The sequence below is a fragment of the Oryctolagus cuniculus genome, chromosome 12, assembly GCF_964237555.1.
Source record: "Oryctolagus cuniculus chromosome 12, mOryCun1.1, whole genome shotgun sequence".
Taxonomy (NCBI): Eukaryota; Metazoa; Chordata; class Mammalia; order Lagomorpha; family Leporidae; genus Oryctolagus; species Oryctolagus cuniculus.
In genome coordinates, this window is record NC_091443.1 from 87,186,756 (window position 1) to 87,212,964 (window position 26,209).

General features: G+C 54.2%; 1 protein-coding gene across 6 annotated transcripts in view; it reads left to right on the top strand.

The window, feature by feature from the left end:
* The window catches only part of SNX1 (sorting nexin 1), a 44,797-nt gene extending 29,717 nt beyond the window's left edge, over positions 1 to 15,080 (top strand). For all 6 annotated transcript variants that reach the window (XM_017347970.3, XM_070054365.1, XM_070054367.1 and 3 more), the window contains 10 exons: positions 2,120 to 2,261; positions 3,216 to 3,294; positions 4,726 to 4,801; positions 7,499 to 7,612; positions 7,792 to 7,885; positions 8,976 to 9,181; positions 13,160 to 13,303; positions 13,674 to 13,754; positions 14,163 to 14,234; positions 14,647 to 15,080. In XM_017347970.3, coding sequence (XP_017203459.2) covers positions 2,120 to 2,261; positions 3,216 to 3,294; positions 4,726 to 4,801; positions 7,499 to 7,612; positions 7,792 to 7,885; positions 8,976 to 9,181; positions 13,160 to 13,303; positions 13,674 to 13,754; positions 14,163 to 14,234; positions 14,647 to 14,697 — 1,059 coding nt within the window. In that variant the 3' untranslated portion in view covers positions 14,698 to 15,080. The remainder of the gene's footprint in view (positions 1 to 2,119; positions 2,262 to 3,215; positions 3,295 to 4,725; positions 4,802 to 7,498; positions 7,613 to 7,791; positions 7,886 to 8,975; positions 9,182 to 13,159; positions 13,304 to 13,673; positions 13,755 to 14,162; positions 14,235 to 14,646) is intronic.
* The last annotated feature ends 11,129 nt before the right edge of the window (positions 15,081 to 26,209 follow it).

Consider the following 26,209-nt stretch of genomic DNA (forward strand, 5'->3'; position numbering starts at 1 on the left):
AAACTAAGAGTAATTACTTAATAATCCTATTCTGCTGAGGATTCACAGCTTCTGTTTCTTTCTTGAACCTTTTGCCCCTCAAGTCTGTTCTTCCTTTCTTAGGTAATGTTAATGCACGCGGTCTGCAGAGGAGCATCATGGAATCTGTCTGCGTGTTTCTCCCTGTCCTATCCCCCACTTCATGCTTTAGATGCAGCCACTCGTCTGAGCTGTGTCTTACTTCCTTTCTGAAGAGTCTTTACATGTGTGGCCCTAAATAATACACTATTTTGCATTGGTTTTGATTTTCCTAAAAATAGCGTCATGCTGAAAGTGGTGCTTGCCAGACCCACCCTTGTTGAGCATGGCTGTAGGTAGTCGATTGTGTGAATATACCAGAATGTTTGCACCCTTGTCCTTTGGTGCACATTTTCTGTTATGAGTGTGTCTCCAGTTTTGTAACTAGGAACTATGTATTTTCTTAAACATCTTTAGCACACACATGGGTTCTCTAGGGTAAAAAAAAAATAGTACTTCCCAGGTTTCCGGCACTACAGATGTGAACACAAGGAATACAAACTGGTTTTTAAGGTTATTTTTGCACTGGCAGTGTGTAAAAATTCCCATTGATTCACTTCCTTGCCAGCAGCTGGGGAGGCCAGCCTCCTTGGAGGCTGTGGCACAGCGGGTCAGCTGCCGCCTGGGACACTGGCCCGCCCAGAGCATCAGGCCCACCTTCTGGGCAGGGAAGCAGTAGATGGAAGATCTCTTTACTTTGCTCTTCACTTCTCCTCTCTCCTTTCTTCCATCCCCCTCCCTCCATCTCTAACTCTACCTTTCAAACAAATAAATAAATCTTTATCTACATCTGGTTGTGATGTAGACCAACCCTTTTTAACTAGAGGTCTCCTTTATGTGTCTGTCTACTACTTAATGACCTGCCTCCTGTGAGCTTTAGGTCCTGTGACGCTGTAAAGCTTAGACCACTGACCTAATCCTGTCACTTCCCCTCCTAGAAGCACTCTTTTAATCTGTCTTTGATTTGGCTGCTTTAACTCCAGTAACTAATATGTGTAAACAAGTCAGCAAAGGATGAATGGGTTATAGGTGACCACAGAATTCCAGCTTTAAACTGGGATTCAGCATTTATTTCTTTAGAGCAAAGTTTGTTTGTTTTTTTAACCTGGGAATGAAACTACATTTGAATTTAATTGGTTGTCTTTATAATCCTGTGTACTTTGTGCATTTAAAATCATCATTCTGAGAATGGCTCCTTAGACTCCCAGACTGCCAAAGGAGTCTGTAGTTCAAAAAGGTTTTTTGGGGGGTTTGTTTTTTAAGATTTATTTTATTTATTTGAAAGTCAGTTACAGAGAGATCTTCCATATGCTGCTTTACTTCCCAAATGGCCACAGTGGCCAAGGCTGGCCCAGGCCAGAGCCAGGAGCTTCTTCCCTGTCTCCCACTAGGATGCAGGAGCTGGACTCTCTGCTTTCCCAGGTGCTTTAGCAGGGAGCTGGATCGGAGGTGGAGCAGCCAGGACTCAAACCGGTGCCCATATGGGATGCTGGCACTGCAGGTGGTGGCTTTACCCACTATACCACAGCACTGACCTTTCAAAAAGGTTTAAGAATCTGCTTTAGAGGAAGTGATTTGCCAGTTGACTAAAGGAAAGGGGTCTGGGTAGTGGGTCCCTTGATGTCATCTAGACGGCTTTCAAGCTATTCATTCTCAGGGCTGGTGCTGTGGTGCAGTGGGTTAACGCCCTGGCCTGAAGCCTCGGCATCCCATATGGGTGCCAGTTCAAGACCCAGCTGCTCCACTTCTGATCCAGCTCTCTGCTATGGCCTGGGAAAGCAGTAGAAGATGGCCCAAGTCCTTGGGCCTGTGCACCCACGTGGGAGACCCAGAAGAAGTTCCTGGCTCTTGGCTTCGGATCGGCGCAGCTCTGGTTGTTGCAGCCAATTGGGGAGTGAACCAGTGGATGGATGGAAGACCTTTGTCTCTCTCTCTCTCTCTCTCCTCTCTCTGTGTAACTCTGACTTTCAAATAAATAAATAAATCTTTTAAAAAATATATTAAAAAGATATTCATTCTCTATTTGGAAAGACATCACCTTGTGTTTTTTTCTGTCCCTAAGACGAGCCTACCAATGTTCAGAAGTAAACAATTTGCAGTAAAAAGAAGATTTAGTGACTTTCTGGGTCTATATGAAAAGCTGTCAGAGAAACATTCTCAGAATGGCGTCATTGTCCCTCCTCCACCCGAGAAGAGCCTAATAGGTAAGCTGTGGCCTGCACTCGTGCTGGAGTTTTCCCTCCGAATTCTGCCTGTAACCTGCTGACTTCTTAGTACATGAGACCACGTCCTATAGCAAGACAGACTCTTAACTTCAGAAAGAGACATTTCCAGTGTTTTCTCACACTTGAGATGTAGAGAAACAGTATCCTTTGACATGTTCTCTTCCTTAACTGTGATAGAGGCCTCTGGTTTTAGCCTCCAAAGTTTTCTTTGTTTTGTCTTTTTAAGATTTGTTTATTTGAAAGGCAGAGTGACAGAGGGGAGAGAAAAAAGGTCTTCTGTCCACTGGTTCACTCCAAAAATGGCTGCAACAGTCAGGGCTGAAGCAGGCCAAAGCCAGGATCTGGGAACTTCATCCAGGCCTCTCATATGGGTGCAGGAATCCAAGCACTTGGGCTGTTCGTTATCCACTGCCTTCCCAGGCACATTCGCAGGGAGTTGCGTCAGAAGCAGAGGTGCCAGGACACAAATCAGGCACTCGGATGTGGCATGTGGGCATTCCAAGCCACAGCTCATCCTGCTATGCCACAATACCCAGGCCCTACTTTTGTTTTTTTACTGATATCCAGGAATTTAAATGAAAGCTGTTCTCTCCAGATTGAAGCGTTGTAAATGGAATGGGGGGTGGGGGGGCAGACCTTCCTTGCAGTCCTGGCTATGTGTTCTGTATTCAGCCCGCTGGCCCTTATTTTTAGAAAATGTAAACCCTGCAATTCCCAGAGTTTGGAACCTTCAGGATTTGGACCCTGATCTGAAAAGACTGCTGTGAAGACCCTTTAGTTCACGCCTGCCCAGGGCGGAGAAGGGGCCTCAGGTTGTGTTTTGTGGTGCTGCCCTTCACCTGCCTGTCCTCTTGTTGACTGTTGTGGTTTTTTTGCAGATTTATCTTTTTTATGATTATTTATGGTTATTTTGCTTGTCACACTCCATCCTAGGAATGACGAAAGTGAAAGTGGGGAAGGAAGATTCTTCCTCTGCAGAATTTCTTGAAAAACGAAGGGCCGCCCTAGAAAGGTAAGTGCCCTAGAGCCATTTTCCTGCGTGACGTACGAACAAGCGAGCAGCTGCAACATGCGTCCTGAGGAGCCAGGCAGTTGAGTTCATAGAGAGGAAACTTGACTGAATTAAAGACTCACCCCTGGGGATGGGTGTTAAGCCTGGCTGTCGAAATGCTCCTTAAGATACCTGCACCCCATATTGGCCGGCGCCGTGGCTCACTTGGCTAATCCTCCACCAGTGGCGCCAGCACCCCGGGTTCTAGTCTCGGTTGGGGCACCAGGTTCTGGTTCTGGTTGCTCCTCTTCCAGTCCAGCTCTCTGCTGTGGCCCGGGAGGGCAGCGGAGGACGGCCCAAGTGCTTGGGTCACTGCACCCACATAGGAGACTGGGAGGAAGCACCCGGCTCCTGGCTTCGGATTGGCACAGCGCCGGCCGTAGCGGCCATTAAGGGAGTGAACCAACGGAAGGAAGGCCTTTGTCTCTGTCTCTGTCTCTCTCTCAGTCTAACTCTGCCTGTCAAAAAACAAACAAACAAAACACAACGAAAAAGATCCCTGCACCCCATATTGGAGTACTTGGGTTCAGTGCCCTGCTCTGGCTCTTGACTCCAGCTTCCTGTTAATGCAGGCAGTGGGAGGTGGTGATGTTGGCTCAAGTCACTGATTTCCTGCCCACTCACATGGGATGAGTTCCTAGCTTCCAGCTTTGGCCTGGCCCAGTCCTGGGCACTGAAGGCATTTGGAGAGTGAACCAGCAGATGGGAGCTCGCACTCATTCTCATGCCACTCAAATGATTAAATAAAACTTTAAAAAATTTTTTTCACGGAGCCAGCATTGTGGTATAGTCAGTAAAGCTGTAGCCTGCAACATGGGCATCCCATATGGGTGCCAATTGGAGCCTCAGCTGCTCCGCTTCTGATTCAGCTCCCTGCTAATGTGCCTGAAAAAGCAGTAGAAGATGTTCCAAGTGCTTGGTCCCCTGTATCCATGTGGGAGACCCGGAAGAAGCTCCTGGCTCCTGGCTTCAGACCAGCCCAGCTGCAGGTGTTGCAGCCATCTGGAGAGTGAACCTACAGATGGAAGAGCTCTCTCTCTAACTCTGTCTTTCAAATAAAAACATTCACACCGTCATTGTCTCTGGGCTTTCCTAAATCTCTTAGCTTCCCACTTTAGGGATAGACCATCTTCTTTCCCCATCATGAGTGAGCAGTCACATACTCCTTGCATAATCAAATACAAATGGTTCTGAGGTCTCTCTTGCCAGTTATTTTTCTGTCCATCTTTGAAAATGTGAAGAATGTGACTTGATTACAAGCAGAGACCTATATAAGTGCCTTATCTGAGGATACTTTGTGTAACAAAAGACATGGTGCCCCTGCCAGCACTGTGTGACTCCCAGAACCTTCAGGCCAGATGAATAACCAGATGATGACTGCCTGCCCTCTAGGTACCTTCAGAGGATTGTGAACCATCCTACCATGTTACAGGATCCTGATGTCAGGGAGTTCTTGGAAAAAGAAGAGGTTAGTATTGTACAAACTGAATTTTATAATTTATATCTGCCCCTAGTGAAGCTAGTTTATTCAACAAATATTTGAGCACTTAATATGCCTAATAGCAGACTGTATCCTAGTTTTCTGTGAGCCCCTAAGAATGACAAGTATTTTCCAGCCTTTTAAATAAAAGTAGCTTTGCCCACACTCAAAAGCAAGTGGCTACCGAGGTCAGACAGCAGCCTGGTTTTATCTTCCTGGATCAACAGTGGTCTCTTCGGGAAATTCTTGGCCTGTCTTTCATAGGTTACTGCTAGGCTTAAATTGAATGCATATTTTTGTGCCAGCAGCCAGTTAGCACAGACCACACAGCTGCCATGGAGCAAAGTGTTGATTCAAGTGGACAGTCTTTTAAAGGCCATGTGCAGGCTATTCATGATTTCGAGAAACAGGAGACTGCTCAATTTCCAGCAATTGAAGAATTAAATAAAATATATCAATACAACAAATACTTTATTCTCGTAAAAAGAAAGTATATGGAATTAGGAGTACATAAAAGCAAATAGTAAAATAATTATAGGGGCTAGCACTGTGGCATAGCAGGTAAAGCTGCTGCCTGCAGTGCTGGCATCCCATTTGGGCGCCAGTTCAAGTCCCAGCTGCTCCACTTCCGATCCAACTCTCTTCTATGGCCTGAGAAAGCAGTAGAACATGGCGCAAGTCCCTGGACCCCTGCACCCATGTGGGAGACCCAGAAGAAGCTCCAGGTTCCTGGCTTCGGGTTGGCACAGCTACAGCCATTGTGGCCATTTGGGGGAGTGAACCAGTGGATGGACGATCTCTGTTTCTCTCTCTGTAACTCTGCCTCTCTGTAACTTTGCCTTTCAAATAAATAAATCTTTAAAAAAAGAATTATAAAAAGTGAAACATGAGAATGTAGAAATACAGTTATAGAAACACGTAAGTCATAAAGGATGAAAAGAAATGCTAGGATAAAGCAATGCTTTATCTCATAGGAAAGAAAACTGTAAGAAAGTAAGTGATGGGTAGGACTACCTGTTCTTTAATCTTAAGGTTTTTGTTTAATTAGCATGTAATATGCGTTACTCTAATAAAGAAAATGGTACTAAATATATGGGATTTTTTTCTTCATGAAATATTTTAATTAAAAATTCTGTCAGGGTGGTGCTTGGCCAACCAGTTAAGATGCTGCTTGGGGGCCGGCGCCGTGGCTCACTTGGCTAATCCTCCACCTGCGGCGCCAGAATCCCATATGGGCACCGAGTTCTAGTCCCGGCTGCTCCTCTTCCAGTCCAGCTCTCTGCTGTGGCTTGGGAGTGCAGTGGAGGATGGCTCAAGTGCTTGGGCCCTGCACCCCATGGGAGACTGGGAGGAAGCACCTGGCTCCTGGCTTTGGATTGGCCTAGCTCCGGCCGTAGTGGCCATTTGGGGGGTGAACTAATGTAGGGAAGACCTTTCTCTCTGTCTCTCCCTCTCACTGTCTGTCACTCTACCTGTCAAATAAATAAATAATATTTAAAAAAAAAAAAAAAAAAAAGATGCTGCTTGGGACATCTGCATCCAGAGTCCTAGCTCTTTTCCTGACTCCAGCTTCCTGCTGACGTGTGCTGTGGGAGGCAGCAGTGATGACTGGAGTAGTTGGATCCTTGCCACTCAAATGGGAGACCTGGATTGAGTTCCAGGCTCCTGGCTTTGGCCAGGCCCAGGCCTAGCTATTGTAGGCATTTGGGGAATGAACCAGTAAATGAGATATCCCTCTCTCCAGTAAATTTTTAAAAATTTTTCACTGCCAAATTGCTTAAATCTCTTAATTCCTCTCCTGGGTATTCTTAAATCCAATCTTTGTTTTTGCCTTCTCTTCCTTCCTACCCTGAGAGCACCGTGGACACTGTGGGCTGGGTAATTCTTTGTCACCGGCTCTGTCCTGTGCTCTATAGGCTGTCTGGGCAGAGTCCCTGGCCTCATTCACCAGATGCCAGTGATGCCCTCTCCCCAGTGGTAACCACGAAAATCATCTCCAGACAGTGTCAGAGGCTTCCCAGGGGTCGAAATGGCCCCAAGTTGAGAACTGCTGTCCCGGAGTCCAGAGCACTGAGGTCTGACTTTAAGCATGGTTCCATACCCTGCATTCCTCAGTGTCCTGTGCACGCCTTGGGGAAGCAGGGTAAGATGAACCCAGTCAAATTATTGCTAAGGATTCAGCAGGCCTGGTCTAGCTAGGTCATCCCCAACAGTTGTCTGAATTAGAATAAATACTGCTCCAATCCGTGGACATTTTTCCACTGAGGAAGATCTAAATGGAGCCCCAGCACAACTTCAAAGCCTGTGAGGACTTTCCAGTCCAGTTGAGTGCAAAGATGTTAGTCCAGAGGAACGTCTGACTTTGAACACAAGCATGCTTGGTATTTAAGCAGCTCGTGCCTGAGTGGGTAGACAGTTCAGGGTAAGGTCGTCTGCCCCTGACATTCCCAGTCAGCTTTCCTTCACGCAGTAGCAAAGAAAGACATTTGGTTGTTTCTCTCTAACATGGTAGTTTTCCTTTCTGCACTTACCATTTGTGGATTCTTGCAACTGCCTTTGGGTACAACCATCTACAATTCAGATAATGTGTTTGGCAAGTTTGGGGCATATATAATGGGTACTGGGCCTTCTGAACCTAAAAGAGGGGCAGCAGATAACTTGCCCTGCCCGACGTTGGTCTTGCAGCTGCCACGCGCCTCGGGTACCCAGACCCTGAGTGGGGCTGGCCTCCTCAAGATGTTTAACAGAGCCACGGACGCGGTCAGCAAGATGACCATCAAGATGAACGAGTCAGACTTTGTGAGTAGCCCTTGTCCCCTTGTCCCCTTGTCCCCCTGCCTCTCAGGCTTAGGTGTAGATGAGAAGCCCTGAGGAGTGCTGCGGTCAGAGACGTCCCTTTTTTAAAAAACTGCTAAGGAAAGACTGGTCTGCACCACCCGAGTAACCCCCACTAAAAGCCCTGGGCTTGTGTGTTTCAGTGGTTTGAGGAGAAGCTCCAGGAGATAGAGTGTGAGGAGCAGCGCTTACGGAAACTGCATGCTGTTGTAGAAACTCTAGTCAACCATAGGAAAGGTAACAACCTCTGCGATGTGCTTGGAGCCGGGGGAGGTGGCTGTCTCCAGTGAGCTGGAGAAGGGAGGGCGTGCTGTTCCCGAGCCTCAGCCATCCACACCGACTTCTCCACCTACCTGGTCCTTGATGTTCTGATCAAAGTGATAGGCCCTGCGTCTCCTGGCAGGAAACGTGACTCAGCCAGCGTGGGGCTTGTCTTGTCTACCTGGGAGGGGTGCAGGGAAGCCGTCCCACATGCAGCTTGCCCTGGAGCATGGATTTCTGTTGACAGAGTGAGTGGTGGCTTGCATCCAGAATCATATCTCACGTCTTAGCTACCTGGTCAAACAGGCGGCGCACAAATGCAGGGACCCATGTCTGTCTGTCTCCTCTCCTCACCCTTTGTTACCTTTCTCTGGTGAGATATGCTTCAGAGCTAGTGAAAATTTTCAAGTCTGAATGCCATCTTTCTCTGCCTTAAACATGTGGATAATTAGAAATCTAAACAGGCAGAAGACCAGAAGCATGAGGCCAGTCTAAGGGGTGGCAAAGGAGGACCCGGCTATGGGCCAGTCCTGGCCCTGGGGCCTATCGCCATGAGCTAAGAATGGTTTTCCATTTTCAAAGGGGTTGGGGGTGGAGGGTGAGGGGGCAGCCACAGAGACCATGTGTGGCCTGCAAAGCCTGAAACGTTTACTGTCTGGCCCTTTACAGAAAGAGTTTGCCCTGCGCTAGGACACGCAGGACTGTGCAGCGCACACATGCTCGCTCTGTGCAGACAGGCTGCTGGTCACGAGCTTCAGCATGCACAACAGAGCATTCCTTTGGCCTGTTTGTATTAACTGTCCCTTGGTTCTCCAGGAATATTGGAGCTGCTTCCTCCAGGTAGGCCTCACCTAGTGAAACTTGGGAACACAGGTGCCTCTCGCTCCCGTGACCAGGCCACCTTCCCTTCACTTCCTTACTGCAGTTGTCTATGGTACGAGTGACTGTGTTGCAGAGCCTGCAGCTGTCGGCCACGCAGGGGCCTGAGCTGTGCCGTGCGAGGCCAGCTGACTCGTCCCTGTGCTTTGTGAGATCAGAGGGCCCTGTTGTCTTTTCTTCCTTCCAGAGCTAGCGCTGAACACAGCCCAGTTTGCAAAGAGTCTGGCCATGCTCGGGAGCTCCGAGGACAACACGGCCCTGTCACGGGCACTCTCCCAGCTAGCCGAGGTGGAAGAGAAAATCGAGCAGCTCCACCAGGAACAGGCCAGCAGTGACTTCTTCCTCCTGGCGGAGCTCCTCAGTGACTACGTTCGCCTCCTGGCCGTCGTCCGCGTAAGCTTCCGTCTCCTGTCCTCTTCCTCCTCCCCTTCCCAAGGAAGCCACATCCATTAGGCCTTGTAAGCAGATACAACTTCTACTCTGAGGAGCAGGTATCGTGTAAGGCCACTTACCTGTCAGCTACTTAATTTGTGAGGCACATGGAAGCCGGCGGCTGGCTTCCCAGGTGCCCCAGGAGAAATCCCCAAGTAGACTGCCCTGGCGGCGGGAGCTGGCAGTGTCCTCTGTGCGCCTTCCTTCCTTCCTTCCTTTTTTTTTTTTTTTTTTTTTTGACAGACAGAGTGGACAATGAGAAAGAGAGAGACAGAGAGAAAGGTCTTCCTTTGCCGTTGGTTCACCCTCCAATGGCCGCCGTGGCCGGTGCGCTGCGGCCAGTGCACCACGCTGATCCGAAGGCAAGAGCCAGGTGCTTCTCCTGGTCTCCCATGGGGTGCAGGGCCCAAGCACTTGGGCCATCCTCCACTGCACTCCCTGGCCACAGCAGAGAGCTGGCCTGGAAGAGGGGCAACCGGGACAGAATCCGGCACCCCGACCAGGACTAGAACCTGGTGTGCCGGCGCCGCAAGGTGGAGGATTAGCCTGTTGAGCCACGGCGCTGGCCATTCTTTTTATTTTAATATTTATTTATTTGGAACTCAGTTACAGGGATAGAAAGGAGAGACAGAGAGATCTTCCACCCACTGGTTCACTTCCCAAATGGCCACAATGGCTAGGGCTGGGCCAGGCCAAAGCCAGGAGCCAAGAGCTTCATCCAGGTCTCCCACATGGGTGGCAGAAGCCAAGGGACTTGGCCATCCTTTACTGCTTTCCCAGGCACATTAGCAGGAAGCTGGATCAGAAGTGGAGCAGTCTGGACTCGAACCAGCTTCCGTTTGGCATGCCGGCGCTGCAGACGGCAGCCTAACCTGCTGTGCTGCAGCGCCAGCCCCTGTGGTCTTTTCCCTCAAGCAAGGCTGTGGCTGACCCACTGTCTTGGCCCCAGAGCAGTAGCTTCCTCGGCCCTAGGGTTTTGCTTCCCTAACAGTCAGCAGTGGCTTTGCCCTGGTAAGAGTTCTGCTGGCTTCCACTTGTCTGCCCCATGGACAGTCATGTGACTCCACGGATCCAGCTGGGCACTGCACTGAGGAGTGTGGCCAGGGGACCAAGAGGCATGTCACCACGGCCTTCCTGTACTGAGCACTCAGGGGACAACACTGCAAGCTGCCCTTGGCCGGGCACCTGGCTTCCGCATGGTCTCCCTGAGACAGAGGAAAGAACCAAGAGGGAGCCTGGCACCCATGCTGTCAGGGCCCGAGTCTGCCTCGCGATCAGGCTGGGTGAGCCTGGGAGTTGCAACTGTGCCACTCACACCCCAGCGCCCTGGCACCCAGCGTGTCTCCCACTGGAGCGCGTCTGTATTGTGTCAAGAGCTGAATCGCTCAGCAGGAGTGGCCCACACTGCTCAGCGTCCACTCCCCTTGCTATTTGGTTTGCTGCTGACTGCAGAGAGATAAGTGCCTGGGAAAACAACCTGCAGTGGCGTCTTGGAACTGGTCAGACTGCTTAGGCAGGAGAGGGCCCTGTCTGGGGAGAGTGTTCTGTTAGGAGCATTGTTGGGGTCTCCGGATTTGACTCCAGGCACAGTGAGCCTGTGTGAGCCTGTGTGTTCAGGGGAGGGAAATCCAGCCACAAGCTCAGTGGGCGGGGCTGCGGCGGCACACCTGGGAGCACAGAATGGAGAGGTGGCCTGTCCTCAGAGACCCCTCACAGGCCCGCCTGGGAAGCCGCGGCTGGCAGTGCAGTGGAGTGAGAAGCGGAGCCAGGCCACTTACTGAGAATGAAGCCATGCTTTGCCTAACCCCGTGATGCTGAGGTGCTGGCAGCGCTGACTGGTGACATTGCATTCACCAAGATTCAAGTACTGCTAGAGGCCCATCCCAGGAAGGCCTGGAAAACGGCAGGGAACTTGTGGAGGGGGAGCGAGTGGACAGAGCTGGGAGGCTGGCCCCGGCTGCCCTGGAAGCCTGCAGAGTGCAGTGGGGCACTTAGGCCAGCAGCTGCCCTTTGGAAACAAGGAAACCAGCAAGTGGACTTTGAGAGCTCTTGGAGACCTTGATAGGTTTGAGCAGGTGAATGTACGGTAGGGATGACAGCAGTGTGTCCCCATAGTGCTTTTAAGATTTAAAGATTTGGCTGGTGCTGCGGCTCAATAGGCTAATCCTCCGCCAGCGGTGCCGGCACACTGGGTTCTAGTCCTGGTTGGGGCGCCGGATTCTGTCCCGGTTGCCCCTCTTCTAGTCCAGCTCTCTGCTGTGGCCAGGGAGGGCAGTGGAGGATGGCCCAAGTGCTTGGGCTCTGCACCTGCATGGCAGACTGGAAGAAGCACCTGGCTCCTGGCTTCGGATCAGCACGGTGCGCCGGCCGCAGTGCGCTGGCTGCGGCAGCCATTAGAGGGTGAACCAACGGCAAAAGGAAGACCTTGGCCGGCGCCGCGGCTCACTAGGCTAATCCTCCACCTAGCGGCGCCGGCACACCGGGTTCTAGTCCCGGTCAGGGCGCCGGATTCTGTCCCGGTTGCCCCTCTTCCAGGCCAGCTCTCTGCTGTGGCCCGGGAGTGCAGTGGAGGATGGCCCAGGTGCTTGGGCCCTGCACCCCATGGGAGACCAGGAGAAGCACCTGGCTCCTGGCTCCTGCCATCGGATCAGCGCGGTGCGCCAGCCATTGGAGGGTGAACCAACGGCAAAGGAAGACCTTTCTCTCTGTCTCTCTCTCTCTCACTGTCCACTCTGCCTGTCAAAAAAAAAAAAAAAAAGGAAGACCTTTCTCTCTGTCTCTCTCTCTCACTGTCCACTCTGCCTGTCCAAAAAAAAAAAACAGATTTAAAGATTTGTTAAGCTCACCCTGTATGCTGCTGGGGAGTCAGGTTTGGTTTTTGCTAAAAAAAAGAAAGAAAAATTTGCTCATTCACAGCTGGAACTGGGCCAGGCCAAAGCCAGGAACTAGGAACTCAGCTGAGTTTCATGGGTGGCAGGAACCTAATTACTTAAATCGTCACTGCTGCCTTTCAGGGTCCGCATTAGCAGGAAGCTGGAGTGAGGCCCAGAGCCAGGACAACCCAGCACCCTGATGTGGGACACAGGTGTCTTAACTGGCACCTTAACTGCTAGGCCAAATGCCTGCCCCAGTTTTGTTTTGTTTTTAAATATTTTAAAGATTTATTTATTTGAAAGAGAGAGAGAGAAAGGGAAAGGATCTTTCATCCATCAGTTCACTCCCTGAAGGCTACAACAACCAGGGCTGGGCCAGGCCAAAGCCAGGAGCCAGAAACTCCATACTGGTCTCCTGGATCTCCCACTGCCTTCCCAGGCACATGAGCAAGAAGCAGAGTAACCAGGACTCACGCCAGCTCTCCAATAATGGCATGCCAGAGTTGCGTGTGGTAGCTTAACTGTGCCACAGCACCAGCCCTGCCTGCCCCAGTTTAAAGGGTTCTTCCTCAGGTTGCGCTTCCCTGACAGCTCGGGACAAGCTAGGCCCTAGTGTGATGTCTTAGTACCCTGTCTGTTTTTCTAGTGCTCTGCACATCTGTACTTGTTATTCTCTTATGGGCCTTTGCCGCTAGGTAATAATATTGCATGGAGCCGGGACCATGGTTCCCTTCCCCCGTGATCTTAGCTCCTGGCTCACAGTGGCACTCAGGGAAGTGTGTAGACTTGTGGACCAACTGGCTGCGGGGCAGTGCCGAAGCCGTGGTACTGGCACTGGCGTGAGGCCGCCTGCTTTACACCCAGCCATTCATGGCACTGGCCCGCTGGAGGCCTCTGCTTCTTTGCATCACACTTCCAGCTAGGCATGAGCACATGGCTGCGAAGCCTGCCCTTGCCTAGTCCTTTCCCAGTGCAGCTGCTGGGAAAGCCCCCCACCCAGCCCCCGCCCCCAGGCCGGGCTGGGGAGCATCTGAAGAGCTGGTTGCACCCCTCCCCACCCCACCAGGCTGCCTTCGACCATCGCATGAGGACGTGGCAGCGCTGGCAGGACGCGCAGGCCACGCTGCAGAAGAAGCGGGAGGCTGAGGCTCGGCTGCTGTGGGCCAACAAGCCCGACAAGCTGCAGCAGGCCAAGGACGAGATCACAGAGGTGAGGCCCCGCCAGGGCACTGCCGGCTGCTGACCGAGCCCTCGCCCCATGGCACCTGACAGCCACTTGCGCAAAAGCCCGAGGCTCCTGGGGAAGCCTGAGCACGAGGCCTGGCCCGCCTCTTCTCACTGCAGCCACACCGCCGGGGGTCCTCCCGGGTGGTTCAGGTCAGCCCCTCAGAACTCCATGAAGTTCTTGAGGCTTCCAGATGTGGTGAGCACCAAATCCAGACATGGCCAGGGTCCTGCCCTCGCTCCGAGACCAGGCGTATCCTGGGGTGTGGCAGTCCCCTGAGGTGCCTGACCCAGGGAGTGCCCAGGCTCCTTGACAACACGGTGAGATGAAGTGATCCCCTCCTCTCTCTTCCCAGTGGGAGTCTCGCGTGACCCAGTATGAAAGGGACTTTGAAAGGATCTCAGCAGTGGTCCGAAAAGAAGTGATCCGGTTTGAGGTAAGCGAGGAAAGCCTGGCTGGCTGGCGGCGGCGCTCTTGTCCAGCCTCGTGGGTAGGAGGATGGAGTGATGTGGCAGATCCTGTGGACGGGCCTGGGCACGTGTGCGTGTGCACACGCGTGGGCATGGTTCCTGATGCACTTGGGTAGCAGAACCAGAGCAGTTAGACCAAAGCATGCCCATGTCCCTGTGGGCCTCCACCCTTCCTGCCCTCCCCACTCCCGCCCTCTAAGAAAGCCTCACTCCGGCAGAAGCTGTTTGGCTGGAAATGGTCGCTATTCCAGCTGCTGACTCTGTTTTCTGAGGCTGTCTTTGGCCTCAGTCAGCAGCAGACGGCACCCTCCCATCACAAGGGGAAGGAGCAGCTGTCTGGATGGATGGTCAGTGTAGAATCCTGTCTCCCACAGAAAGAGAAATCCAAGGACTTCAAAAACCACGTCATCAAGTACCTGGAGACGCTCCTGTACTCACAGCAGCAGGTGAGTTGTGCCTGACCGGGCCAGGAGACAGGGACCCCGCTGTGCTGCCCCGACTTGACAGTGAGTTCATCTCTGAGGCCCAGGCCCATCTCTCCTCATCCTGGGACACCGTATCATTTGAGTGGCCAACCAGTGGTACCGGCAACCGCTGGAGGCCCAGGCGGCAGTCAGCTCACAGAACAAGGGCATCATTGTGAGGAGCTAACTGCGCCAGGCAGAGCAGTGGCCTCCACAGGGTACTCCCTCCGGGCCAGGACTGCCTTACACTTGGCACTCAAGAACCCATGCTTCCCCCATTTCCGCCCAGCATCTCACTGGGACCTCATTGGGAGTGCCATGGCTCTGTGCGTGCCCATGCCCAGGCCCTGCCACTAGAGGGGGCACTTGCTTACTGTCCCCCACTTCTTTGCAGCTGGCAAAGTACTGGGAAGCCTTCCTTCCTGAGGCCAAGGCTATCTCCTAATGGACCAGGACACAGAGCCCAGCTGTGTGACGCTGCCTTTTTGTACACTGTCTGCCTCCACCTCAATGGACCCCAGTGGTGCACCTGCCTAGGCCGGCCCTGGCCCCTCTGCCCGCCCCTCCACTGTGCCGTCCCCAGTCACTCTAACCGTTACTTCATTTAGCTTCCATATATATTTTCTTACCTGAGAGAATAGTTTCCTGCTTTAAGCAAAAGACCTAAAGTAGGTGGTGGAATTACGGGATAGGGGTGGAGTATTGATATAAATATATAAATACAAATGTATATTTTTCAGGATGTGGTTTAGGAACTGGGAATAACGTTTTCTGTTACTCCTGATGGTGCCATGCAAAGATTATGTAATAAAATATTTTAAAATCGGGTCACATGACTCAGTAGCAGTGCGCTTTGCTTCCGGCTGGGGAGCAGGGGGAGCAGGTCCAGGATAGTCCTTCTCAGGGGGCCCAGGGACAGCTGCTGCCCTTTGGAACTGGGCTGGTTTCTCCACCTGCCTGTCCCCAGGGGAGGCTTTCTCTTCTTTAGGGAAGGCGTTTTAAAGCTGGCTGTTACAGAGAGCAGCCTTTCTCTCTCACGCCTCTGTCCCTAGACTGCCTGATGGCAGGTCCCCAGGTGTGAAGGGCTGATAAGGACATGGTGCCTCCCCCGGCTGCCCGCCTCTAGATAGGGCCAGCAGGAGCACAGCCGAGAGCCCCGTGTGGCTCCGCTGGCCCGGCCAGGGGAGCCTAGAGTCGCAGCTCAGTCGCCACTGGGCCTCCCCGCAGCTGTGTCCACAGCGGCAGACGCGGCGCTGGCAAATGGGCTCTGGCCCGTGGCTCCGGGGCCGCCTCTCTCCCTCGTCTGTGGTGAGCGGCCCAAGGCAGGAGGCCGACGACCCGCGGGAAACGCCACTCAGTCCTCGGTCTCTCCCGTGTCCTTGTTGTCGTCTCTGTAGAGCCTTCCAGCCTTCTGTACATGTTTGCTTTGACACAGTTGCAGTACTGCACACAGAACAATGACTGGACCAAAACTTTGTTTAGAGGCTCCTCCGCGGGGGGCGGGAGGCCCCAGGTTAGAGGTGTGGAAATACGGAGGAAGAGGCGGGCAGACGTAAGCGTGTTGGTAAAATGCACAGGAGAGGAAGGGAATAACCATCAGAGCCTGTTTGGGACTTCACGCCTTGCTGGGTTCTTGATTTTGGGGTGTTGGATTTGTTTTTGTAACTTTAAAACCTTGACTATAACTTCAAACTGACAGCGAAGTTGCTGGAACATCACGGAGAACTATGTGTCCCTCACCGAAATTGACGTTTTACCCCGTTTGCTTCTTGACTCCCTTTAGAGAGACACGTTGGAGGTGAGTCAGTCGAGAGTCAGCTGTAGACAGTGTACCCATTGTGCCAAAAATTCAGTGCCGTTATCAAAACCCAGAAGTTTAATAACACTGATACAGACGGTCATCTAGCCTGTCTGTCATTAGTGTTGTCAGTCGCGCGAGCCGGCTCGGTGGTTGCCTCTGTGCGGGACCCCGTGTGTCTCTCTCAAGGCAGGTGAGTCCTCGGCCTCCCCGCAGCTTCGTTACCAGGACGCCGCCCTGTAAGGGTCCCTCCCTAGGGCTGTCTGCGCTGGGGGCGGGAAGCTCACGGAGGGGACGTGTCCTTGGTGCGCCTTGAGCCTTGTGACTTCCTTCAGTCCCCGCAGTGCTGCCCGTCATGGGGTTAATCTGATGTTGACCGGTTCCCTCTTTGTAGTTAACAGGCACCACGGGGAGTCACTTTGAGATCAGAGAGATTTAATTCTCATCCCCAAGTTGCAGCACCAAGCAAGCAGCCTTGAGCTGTGATTCTCTGCGTGCAGGAGGCCTTCTGCACTTCCGGGCTGCATTCGCCTGCTAAGAGCCCGCAGCCTCCCCTCTGTCCACTTGTTTATCAACACGGCCGCATGGACCCGCTTTACTCAGAGCTGCAAACCATTCGTTTTATACCTCATTTTGATTTTCAAACTGCCCCAGGCCTTTTGCAGGCTGCTGCTTTTATGGTTTTTTAATTTGGCCATTCCCATCATTTTTTGAGCTCTTTCTGGCGTAAGCAGATGCCCCAGCTTGGGGTCAGCCTCTTCTCCGGGGTGGGAGGGGTCTCAATTCCTGGCTCACGGTGAATGGCACTTAGAGACCAAGCTGAGGTGCCAGGTGTGCTGGTTGCTTCTAGGGCCTCAGCAGACAGAGCCAGGAAAGAGATGGGGACATAGAGGCGAGGAGAGGGGACAGACACCCCCGCCCCGCCCCGAGGGCTCGCTCCCGTCTGCTCCCTTTCCTGTGTTCGGATCGCTCTTCTCCAAAGAGGCTTGCCTTGAGAGACGTCTCCCTGTGAGCTCCAGACGGTGAGGGAGTCGTTTTATTATTCCTTGGTCCTCCTGCATCCTGCGGCTCTCGGGCCATCTGTGCGCAGGGCTTGTGCAGAGCTTGCGACGTGAAATCAGGAAGCCGGCAGCAGGCCAGGACCCTGGGATTCTGCCTGAGGAACGTTTGTGGCAAGTGAGATGCTTGAACTGGGCCGGAAAGTGGAGAGGGTGCCGGGGCCTTCTGCCGCCTCTGCCTGATGGCGAGCGGTGGGCATGGCCCGGGCGATGCCAGCAGCTCAGTGCGGCCAGAGTTGCCTAGTGGGAGCCAGGGCACCTGGGTAAGTGTGGGGAGCACCCGAAAGGAAACCACACGGCCACTGCCAGCTTGGGACTGGAGGCCGCAGAGCAGCCAGGTTCATCTCAGGCCCGGGAGGGCCGAGGAGTGTGGGGATGACGGGTGGAACCAGGGGAAGCCCCCAGGGGAGCTGATTGACACGGCAAGGGTCCTGTCCCACATGAGCTCTCCAGGTTCCTGGCCTGGGTGCTGGGTGGGCAGTGGCGGCTTTACCTTTTAGGAGCAGGTGGGAGGGAAGCAGTGGGGACAGGGAGTGCTGAGGGTGTTTAGAGGCTCCTCCGCGGCGGGGGGAGGCCCCAGGTTAGAGGTGTGGGAAATACGGAGGAAGAGGCGGGCAGACGTAAGCATGTTGGTAAAATGCACAGGAGAGGAAGGGAATAACCATCAGAGCCTGTTTGGGAGAACCTGAGGCCCCGGGCGCAGGAGGGCGGGGCCTGTGGGCAAGAAGGCAGCAGGTAGCACAGGCAGGGGCTGGAGGGCTGCCTGCCTGATGATTAAACTCGCTGCAGAGATGGGCACCTTGTTTACCTACGTGAGCCAGGCGTGTTAGAGGGTACAGCTGTGTCTACACCTGCACTGCTTGCCCCTCAAATCGTCTGTCCTAGGGGCTGGGCTTCGAACTGGAGAGATCCCAGTATTCAGTGACAGCACGTGAGAAAGAGAAGTTGGACTGGCAGGATCACACAAATGCTAGGAACCTGGAGCTCTTCCCAGAAGAGTTCCATTCTGAATGCATCTGTAGCCAGGAACCCTAAAGGAAAAGACTGGGGGCTGGCGCCCAGTAGGCTGAACCTCTGCGTGCAGCACCGGCATCCCATATGGGCTCTGGTTCAAGTCCTGGCTGCTCCACTTCCACTTCAGCTCCCTGCTAACGTGCCTGGGAAAGCAGTGGAAGATGGTGCAAGTGTTTGGGCCTCTGCCCCCGGGTAGAATCCCAGATGAAGCTCCTGGCTCCTGACTTTGGATCAGCCCAGCTCCAGCCATTGCAGCTATTTGGGGAGTGAACCAGCAGATGGCAGATTTTTCTCTCTCTTGCTCTAACTCTGCATCTCAATAAATTAAAAAAAATCTTAAAAAAAAAAATAAGTGCAGAACCCCCTGTGGCAGGAGACCTGATGGAAACTGCTCTGGCTAGGACTGAGATCTGGTTGGAGAGCGCGCAGAGGGAGCGTCCCGGGCAGTGTGTGCTGTGGGCCCGTAGGAGGCCGAAGCCCTGGGATTTCAAGGGACATCAAGCCCCAGGATGATGGGTGGGAAGTTTCTCACCAGTTCTTGGCAGCATAGGGGGAGGGGAGGAGAGGAAAAGAGTGGTGATGCCTCTCCAGCAGGCGAGAGCCCCCCGTTGGCAGGCAGCAGAACCGCAGGCTGGGTCTTGCAGACATTGGCTGAGAGTCTCTGCTCCATGTTTGGGCAGGGTCAGCCCTGGGCTGAGAGTTAGGAAAGGAGATGAGAAAGCAGCCCGCTGCTGAACCTCGCGAATGTGCACACATCACCTGCCAGTGTCCTGGGGTGCCTGCTGTGTGGCTTTGCGCTGGTCGGATGGATTTGTAACTGGATGGCCCTCAGCCATAGATTTGGGCTCAAAACAGATGTCAAGGGGCCAGCATTGTGGCACAGCAGATCAAGCCACCGCCGAGACGCCAGCATCCCCTCCATTTCCTACCCAGCTCCCTGGGAAGACAGCAGGTGATGACCCAAGTAGTTAGACCCCTACGACCCACAGGGAGACCTTGGATGGAGTTCCTGCCTCCTGGCTTCAGCCTGGCCCAGCCCTACTGTGCTGTTGAGGGCATCTGGGGAGTGAACCAGCAGATAGAAGACCTCTTTCTCTGCCTTTTAAATAAATCTTTACCAAAAAATACTGTCAGACAGATACCTGTTGAAAGAGTGTTCCCCAGTGGCAGGAGTGGCTGTCCGAGAGAGGACCCCGCTCAGCCCGCCCCCTCACCGCCCAGGCCTTCCCAGCGCTGCTGACTCCTCCCACCCTTCACAGAACCTGGCTCCAGACACCCTCTTTCCTTTCTCATTTCTGCGTCACCGTAAGGATTCCGCGAATGCAGAATGTCAGGATGCCGACTGTCTGAAACAGGCATCTTCCAGCATTGCGTTTGGAGTAGAAATGTAAGGAGAGGCATTCGCCAGTATATTGGTGCATCTAGCAAGGATCCAAGATGCTTCTAGAAGCCAAGTCCATGAACATGACTGTCCAAAGATGCTAGACATAGCATTGTTTACAGTTGCAGAAACTGAAACCGCCCGCGGCGTCCATCAGGAAGGGAGTAAATGAATTATGGCAGTCCTAGATCGCGTATTACACAGCCGCTGAGGACAACACACAGCTGCGAGCATTGGCAAGGGAGACTCGTAACTGGGGTGATGCATGCAGGCTGTGGAATTCCACTTAAGACGCGATCCACGTTCATACACAATTTGATATGTGGGAGGGATGGTGATTGAATTGTTAACTATACTGCTGCTAGAGATGGGATTTTGCATTACTTTTAATTTCTGCGTACCACTTTATATTGCTTGAAATTGCTATGTATTACCTTTCTGATCAGGAAAATCAAATAAAGCTATTTTCATAATGGGGAGAAACCCCAGTGTGTTCTTTGTGTACATCACATGCAGATTCCCTGACAAGCTTTCTCTGAGCCACCGCCCGTCCCATCCCCACACCGCAACACGAGCCGCATCTCCCCTCCAGCCCTGCAGATGGCGCTACGCCCCCGCCTCTGTCTCCTGGCTGCAGTATTATCTCGCACAGGACCTCATTTGCCGCCTCAGCTCCAGAGATTGTTGCCATGCATGCCCATGGAGTTTTTCAAGAGTTCCAGAAAATCTGGCCCAATTTGGGATTCAGTGAACCTTACCATGGTCAGTAAGATCAGTGCTCAGTGCCCCAGCAGAGAGCGCTACCTGCCCCACAAGGCTTGTCCCAGGCAAGCCTTCACCCCTTGGCCTTTGCATGTCGTAGGAATACGCCACCCCACCCCCGGCTTTGATGAGCCGGTCTCCACCCATGGCCACTCCGAGGAAGCCCAGGAAAAACCCGTAGAGAAACCCTGTCCTATTTAAGGTAGGACCTTTCGCTAAAGAGACGGGATGGCTGTTTCCAAATGACTGTGCCCCTCGGCTGCTCTGCTTCCCGCTTCCCCTTCCACTATGAGAGGCCGTGGTGGTGCCCAGAGGGGCCCTGGCAGCTAGGAACCTGGGCAGCCGTCAGGCCACCTTCCTCACTTCGGTAAGAATCGCCATTTGTTAGCCAGCGCCGCGGCTCACTAGGCTTATCCTCCGCCTAGCGGCGCCGACACACCGGGTTCTAGTCCCGGTCGGGGCGCCGGATTCTGTCCCGGTTGCCCCTCTTCCAGGCCAGCTCTCTTCTGTGGCCAGGGAGTGCAGTGGAGGATGGCCCAGGTGCTTGGGCCCTGCACCCCATGGGAGACCAGGATAAGTACCTGGCTCCTGCCATCAGATCAGCGCGGTGCGCCGACCACTGCGGCCATTGGAGGGTGAACCAACGGCAAGGGAGGACCTTTCTCTCTGTCTCTCTCTCACTGTCCACTCTGCCTGTCAAAAAATTTAAAAAAAAAAAAAATCGCGATTTGTTATACCCCGTGCCCGGCGCTGTGCTCCCATGTGGCCCAGACCCTGTCGGGTGGGCAATAGGCCCGACATAAGAGACGGAGGCTCGGGGCCGGAGCTGGGGTGCAGCTTTGCCACCTGCGGGAGTCCCAGGTGGTACTCCGGGTTCCAGGTTTCAGCCCGGCCCAGTCCTGACTGCTGTGGGCATTTGGGGAGTGAACCAGCAGATAGAAAACCTGCCAGTCTGCCTTTCAAGTAAATTAAAAAAAAAAAAAAAAAAAAGCCAGCCCAACGAGTTATTTTCTTAAAGACCTTAATAACATACACAGTAGGCCTAAGGTTCTCTGAGGCACTGGCGGGGCCTGGGGTGGGGGGCAGCTGCTGGAAGACAGAGTGGCCTTGTGAGCAGTGGGGACCGTCAAGGGCAGGGACACAAAAGTTCACTGCCCAGCAGCCAGGGACAGACAGCCCCCTGGAGGACCTCCCGGCTCTGCCTGCCCCCCCACACCTCCAGCCCTGGGGTCATAGCTGGGCAGGGGACCAGCGCCTTCCGGACAGTCCAGGGCAGCACCCGCTTCCCTCAGCTCCCAGAAACGAGGGGTCACAGTGACTCCGTCATTTACAAGGTTTTAGCAGAACTCCTAAACCCAGGAAAGAGATGTGCGTCTTTATCTGAAAGGCAGCGTGACAGAGAGGGAGAGAGATCTTCCATCCGCTGATTCACTCCCTCAAATGGCTGCCAGGGGCCAGGAGCTCCATCCGGGTCTCCCACCTGGGTGCAGGGGCCCAAGTGCTTGGACCATCATCTGCTTCCCACGCATGTTCGAAGGGCGCTGGATCAGAAGTGGAGCAGCCAGGACCCTAACTGGTGCCCGCATGGCTTGCAGCAGCTGAGCGCACTGCACCTCAACCCTAGCCCCAGAGTGTACTTACTAAAAGGCAATCAGTAAGAACCCTGAGGCATGAGAGCTGCCTCTGCTTCCAGTTTACTTCCTTGCTCTTTTGTTGTGCGAAATAGAGAAAATCAGGACATCCTGATCGCAGGCATTGAAATAATGGTTCTTAAAGCGCCTTAACGAAAGGGGCTGCGGGGGAGTGGGTAAAGCCCCCAGCTGGGACGCCAGCATTCCTTATGGACGCCGGTTTGAGTCCCGGCTGCTCCACTTCTGATCCAGCTCGGGACTAATGTGTCTGGGAAAGCAGTGGGAGATGGCCCAAGTGCTTGGGCCTCTGCACCCACATGGGAGACTCCTGGCTCCTGGCTTTGGCCTGGCCCAGCCCCAGCCGTTGCAGCCATTTGGGGAGTGAAGCAGTGGATGGAAAAAATTCTCTCTCTCTGCTTTCCAAATAAATACATCTTTAAAAACATTACCAAAAGGAATAGAATTTTTAAATTACAATTCGTATATTAGGGTGAACCATATAGGATTGCCAATATCCCGACTTTTTCTCCCACAAAAGCAGCCAATTGGCACCATTTAAATATTAATAGCTAGAATTCGCTGTGTGTCAGGCCCGAGCTAAGCTTGGGAAGCTTGCGTTTGAAGGCACGCAGCCCGCTGTTGCAGGTAAGGGGTGCTGCGGGGTTCCACAGGCGACCAGAGCCTGGCGGCCCCTGCTCCAGACGGCATGGCTGGAGAAGAATCCCGCTTCTGTGCCCCACGGCGCCCCCCGCCCGCGGCCCGGGACTGTTTGTTTTCCTAACGGGGTTAACCAACCTCCGGAGGAGCCTCCGCGGCACGGCAGGAACCCCGCCGGTGAAAGGGGGCTTTGTACGCGGGCGGCCGCAGCCAGGGCGGGAGCGGCGGGCCAGACGCGCCCGCGGGGCAGCTTGGCGCCCGGCCGCTCCCGCGCTCGGCCCGGGCCTCCGTGCTGCCCGCGAGCCCGCGGCGCCGGCGCGGGGGCCGAGGGCCAGGTGCCTGCGATGGATGCGCCGCCCGATCGGCAACAGGAGATGCACCGGCTCGTCGGGCTGCGCGGCCCCAGCAACCAGACAGCCTGGGGTCGGGGGCCTGGAGTAGGTAGCGGGGGTGACTGCGGAAGTCCGCGACCCGCGGGCCAAGGCAGAGTGACCGCTGAGTACCCCGAAGCAATCCTGGCTCAGCAGATTGACCTGGCACAGAGGCCGCTCTGAAAACCGCCGGCCCGCAGGACAGGGCCCTCCTCCCGCCTGTTCCACTCCACCGGAAACTGTTCTCCACTACCTGCTCTGCTCTCCAAGACACCACGGCGAGGGATCCTGCGATCCTGCCGGCCTCGCCGGGGCTCCGCGCTGCCGCGTGGCCCACGGCCACCGGTTTACTGCCCCACCTCTCAGCGACAGCTGCGCCCACTCTCACCTGTACCTGGGGATGAAAATCCACTGGGCTGAGGCTTCTCAGGAACACCTGAAAATTAACTAAATGAAGCAAGTGGAGACAATACGCAGAAAAAGAGAGAGAGAGAACCTCTCTCACAGCAAGCTGTACAACCTAGACAGGTCCCCCCTGCTTCTCCCCTGAAGACCCACCCTCATCCCAGGAGGTCCCATCCCATACCTGGGAGAAGAAGGCTCAGGGAAGCCGGGGAGACTCTGACACAGGGGCCTTGCTGGGGTCCCCTTCTCCCCAGGCCACAACCATTAGGTCACAGCTTCTGTCCTGTCCTGCCTCCACCTGCGGGCCATTCATCCCTGAACCTGTTCTGTATTTCTCTCGGGCACCTGTGTTTCATTACAAGAATGACGGCTGTGAATCAGAGGATAGGTGAGGAAAGGTAGCATACCCTTCTACCCCTACAAAGGCCTACTAAGTGCTGGGCACCGTGGAGACACACAGTAGGCAAACACAATTACAGGCTTGCACCATGGCAAGTGCACAGCTGGTGAAGGGGCAGGGTTGCGTCTGAGTTTTAGGCTGAGTTTTAGGGAGGATGAGGACTAAGGAAGAGTGCTCCTAGGGGAGGACGAGCAAGTGCAAGGGCCCTGAGGCATGAGGGAGCTGTCAGGCTTAAAGAGCTGCAGGGAAGGCACTGAGGTAGGGATGTGGGAGAGGAGATGTGGTGGGAGGTGCAGGCTTTGCATCCTGGGGCACTCCCAGAGAGCAAGTTAGTCCTACCGACAATGGGAAGCCACTGGAAGGTTGTTTTTTGTTTTTTGGTTTTTTTTTTTTTTTTTTTTGGACAGGCAGAGTTAGACAGTAAGAGAGAGAGACAGAGAGAAAGGTCTTCCTTTTCCGTTGGTTCACCCCCAATGGCCACTGCGGCTGGCGCACCACGCTGATCCGAAGCCAGGAGCCAGGTGCTTCTCCTGGTCTCCCATGCAGGTGCAGGGCCCAAGCACTTGGGCCATCCTCCACTGCACCCCCGGGCCACAGCAGAGAGCTGGACTGGAAGAGGAGCAGCCGGGACAGAATCCGGCGCCCAGACTGGGACTAGAACCTGGTGTGACGGCACTGCAGGCAGAGGATTAGCCTATTAAACCGCAGCGCTGGCTATTGGAAGGTTTTAACAATGTCTTTTTTAATGGTTTTTTATTTATTTGAAAAGCAGAGTTGAGAGAGAGAGAGAGAAGGAAAGAGATCTTCCATCCACTGTTTCACTCCCTGAACGGCCACAAAGGCCAAGGCTGAGCCAGGCTGAAGCCAGGAGCTTCCTCCAGGTCTCCCACCTGGGTGCAGGGGTCCAAGCATTTGGGTCACCTGCTGCTGCTGCTGTCCCAGGCCATAGCAGACAGCTGGACTGGAGATGGATCAACCAGGACTCGAACCAGCACCCATATGGGATGCTGGCGCTGCAGGAGGCAGCTTAACCCAGTGTACCACAGCGCTGGCCTGGAAGCAGAAGTCTGGGTAGTTTGTGTTAAGGGTGGAGAGGCGAACTCCTACCCGTGAGGGAGGCAAGGAAGAGCCGGGAGTCCGAGACAGCGGGGCAGACCGTCAGTGGGACAGGGTACCAGAGGATCCCAGGACTGCAGGAACTGGGGAGATGCTGTAGGCCCGGGAGGGCTGGGCCCCGGAATTTAGGGGGCCCGTGAGCTCCACAGAGGAAATGAAAGCACAGAACTTCCCCTTGCTTGGGCTGTTTCCCTTGGGAAGCCTTAGCTTCCTGATTCTGAGGTGTGGTGGGATCTGGAGGTGGACGGGCGGGGGGTGGGGGTCGGTGAGGTCCACTAGCCACTAGGGGTCATGCGCCCAGCCGCTCCAGCTCAGAAGCACCTCCGCACTAACAGGGTGAGATCTCCTGCCCCAGCCCTCAAGACAGGCCCTGTGCTTCCCAGGTCCCAGCCAAGACCGGCACGGCGTGAGCTCTTGGGAAGCAGCGCCTCCTCTCCCCGCTCCTCACGGGACAGCTCAGAGTGGGGCCAGAGGTAGCGGCACAGGCACTCCCCATGACCTCAGAGTTCTGGGGTCAAATCCCCCCACCCTCCCAGAAGGGTGGGCAAGAGCAGCCTGCTGCCACATCCCACAGGCCCTCTGCCCCCTGCCAAGCCCGCATCAGCGGCCATTAAGTCAGCACTTACTCCGCTAAGGGCTTAGCCAGGATCACCTCAATTTGTGTACACTGTCCCGAAGGAGGACATGGAAGTGAAAGCTAAGTTTATTCTGGTGCAAACAAATGTGAAATCCATTCATATGAGGGAGCGCCTCAAATGCATTTCGGATTTCAATTTTTGGTATAAAAAACCTTTAGTTCCACTTCCCACGAACTTTTGCCTTTAGATGACTATTACCTCTATTTAGCAAAGGTGCACGCAGTTCCTGAAATCCCGGCTGTCTGAGCCGCAGAGAACAGCTTGGGTCTCTAAATCGCCGCTTCCTGCAAAGCGGGCCGGCAGCAGGTTGGGGCTGAGAGCGAGAGTGGATGAATTCATGGGTGACCGAGTGAATGGGCGCCGCGGAAGTCGGACACGGGCGCTGGATTGCATCCAAGCCTTGCCCAGGCGTGGCTTCCGCTGGAGTCTCCAGGCCTAGATCCCAGGGGCCAGACCGAAAGGAGGGAAGGGGCTGGGGAAAGCGAGGGACGTCCCTGGTTGGCCCCAGAGCAGGTGCCGAGGTCCGGGCCCCGCCTCCACTCGCAGGCTGTGGCACTCAACAAAGAATAGGCGACGCCAGGGCTGCGCGTGTTCCTGGCAGCCCCTGAGCACTCGATCAGGGTCTGACGAACGCAGGGCTCCACCGAGGCGCTCCTCGCGCCGCGGACGCGGGCGCCGTGCGGACCCCCCGCTCCCCGCCTAATCGTCTCGGCGCAGGACCCCGCG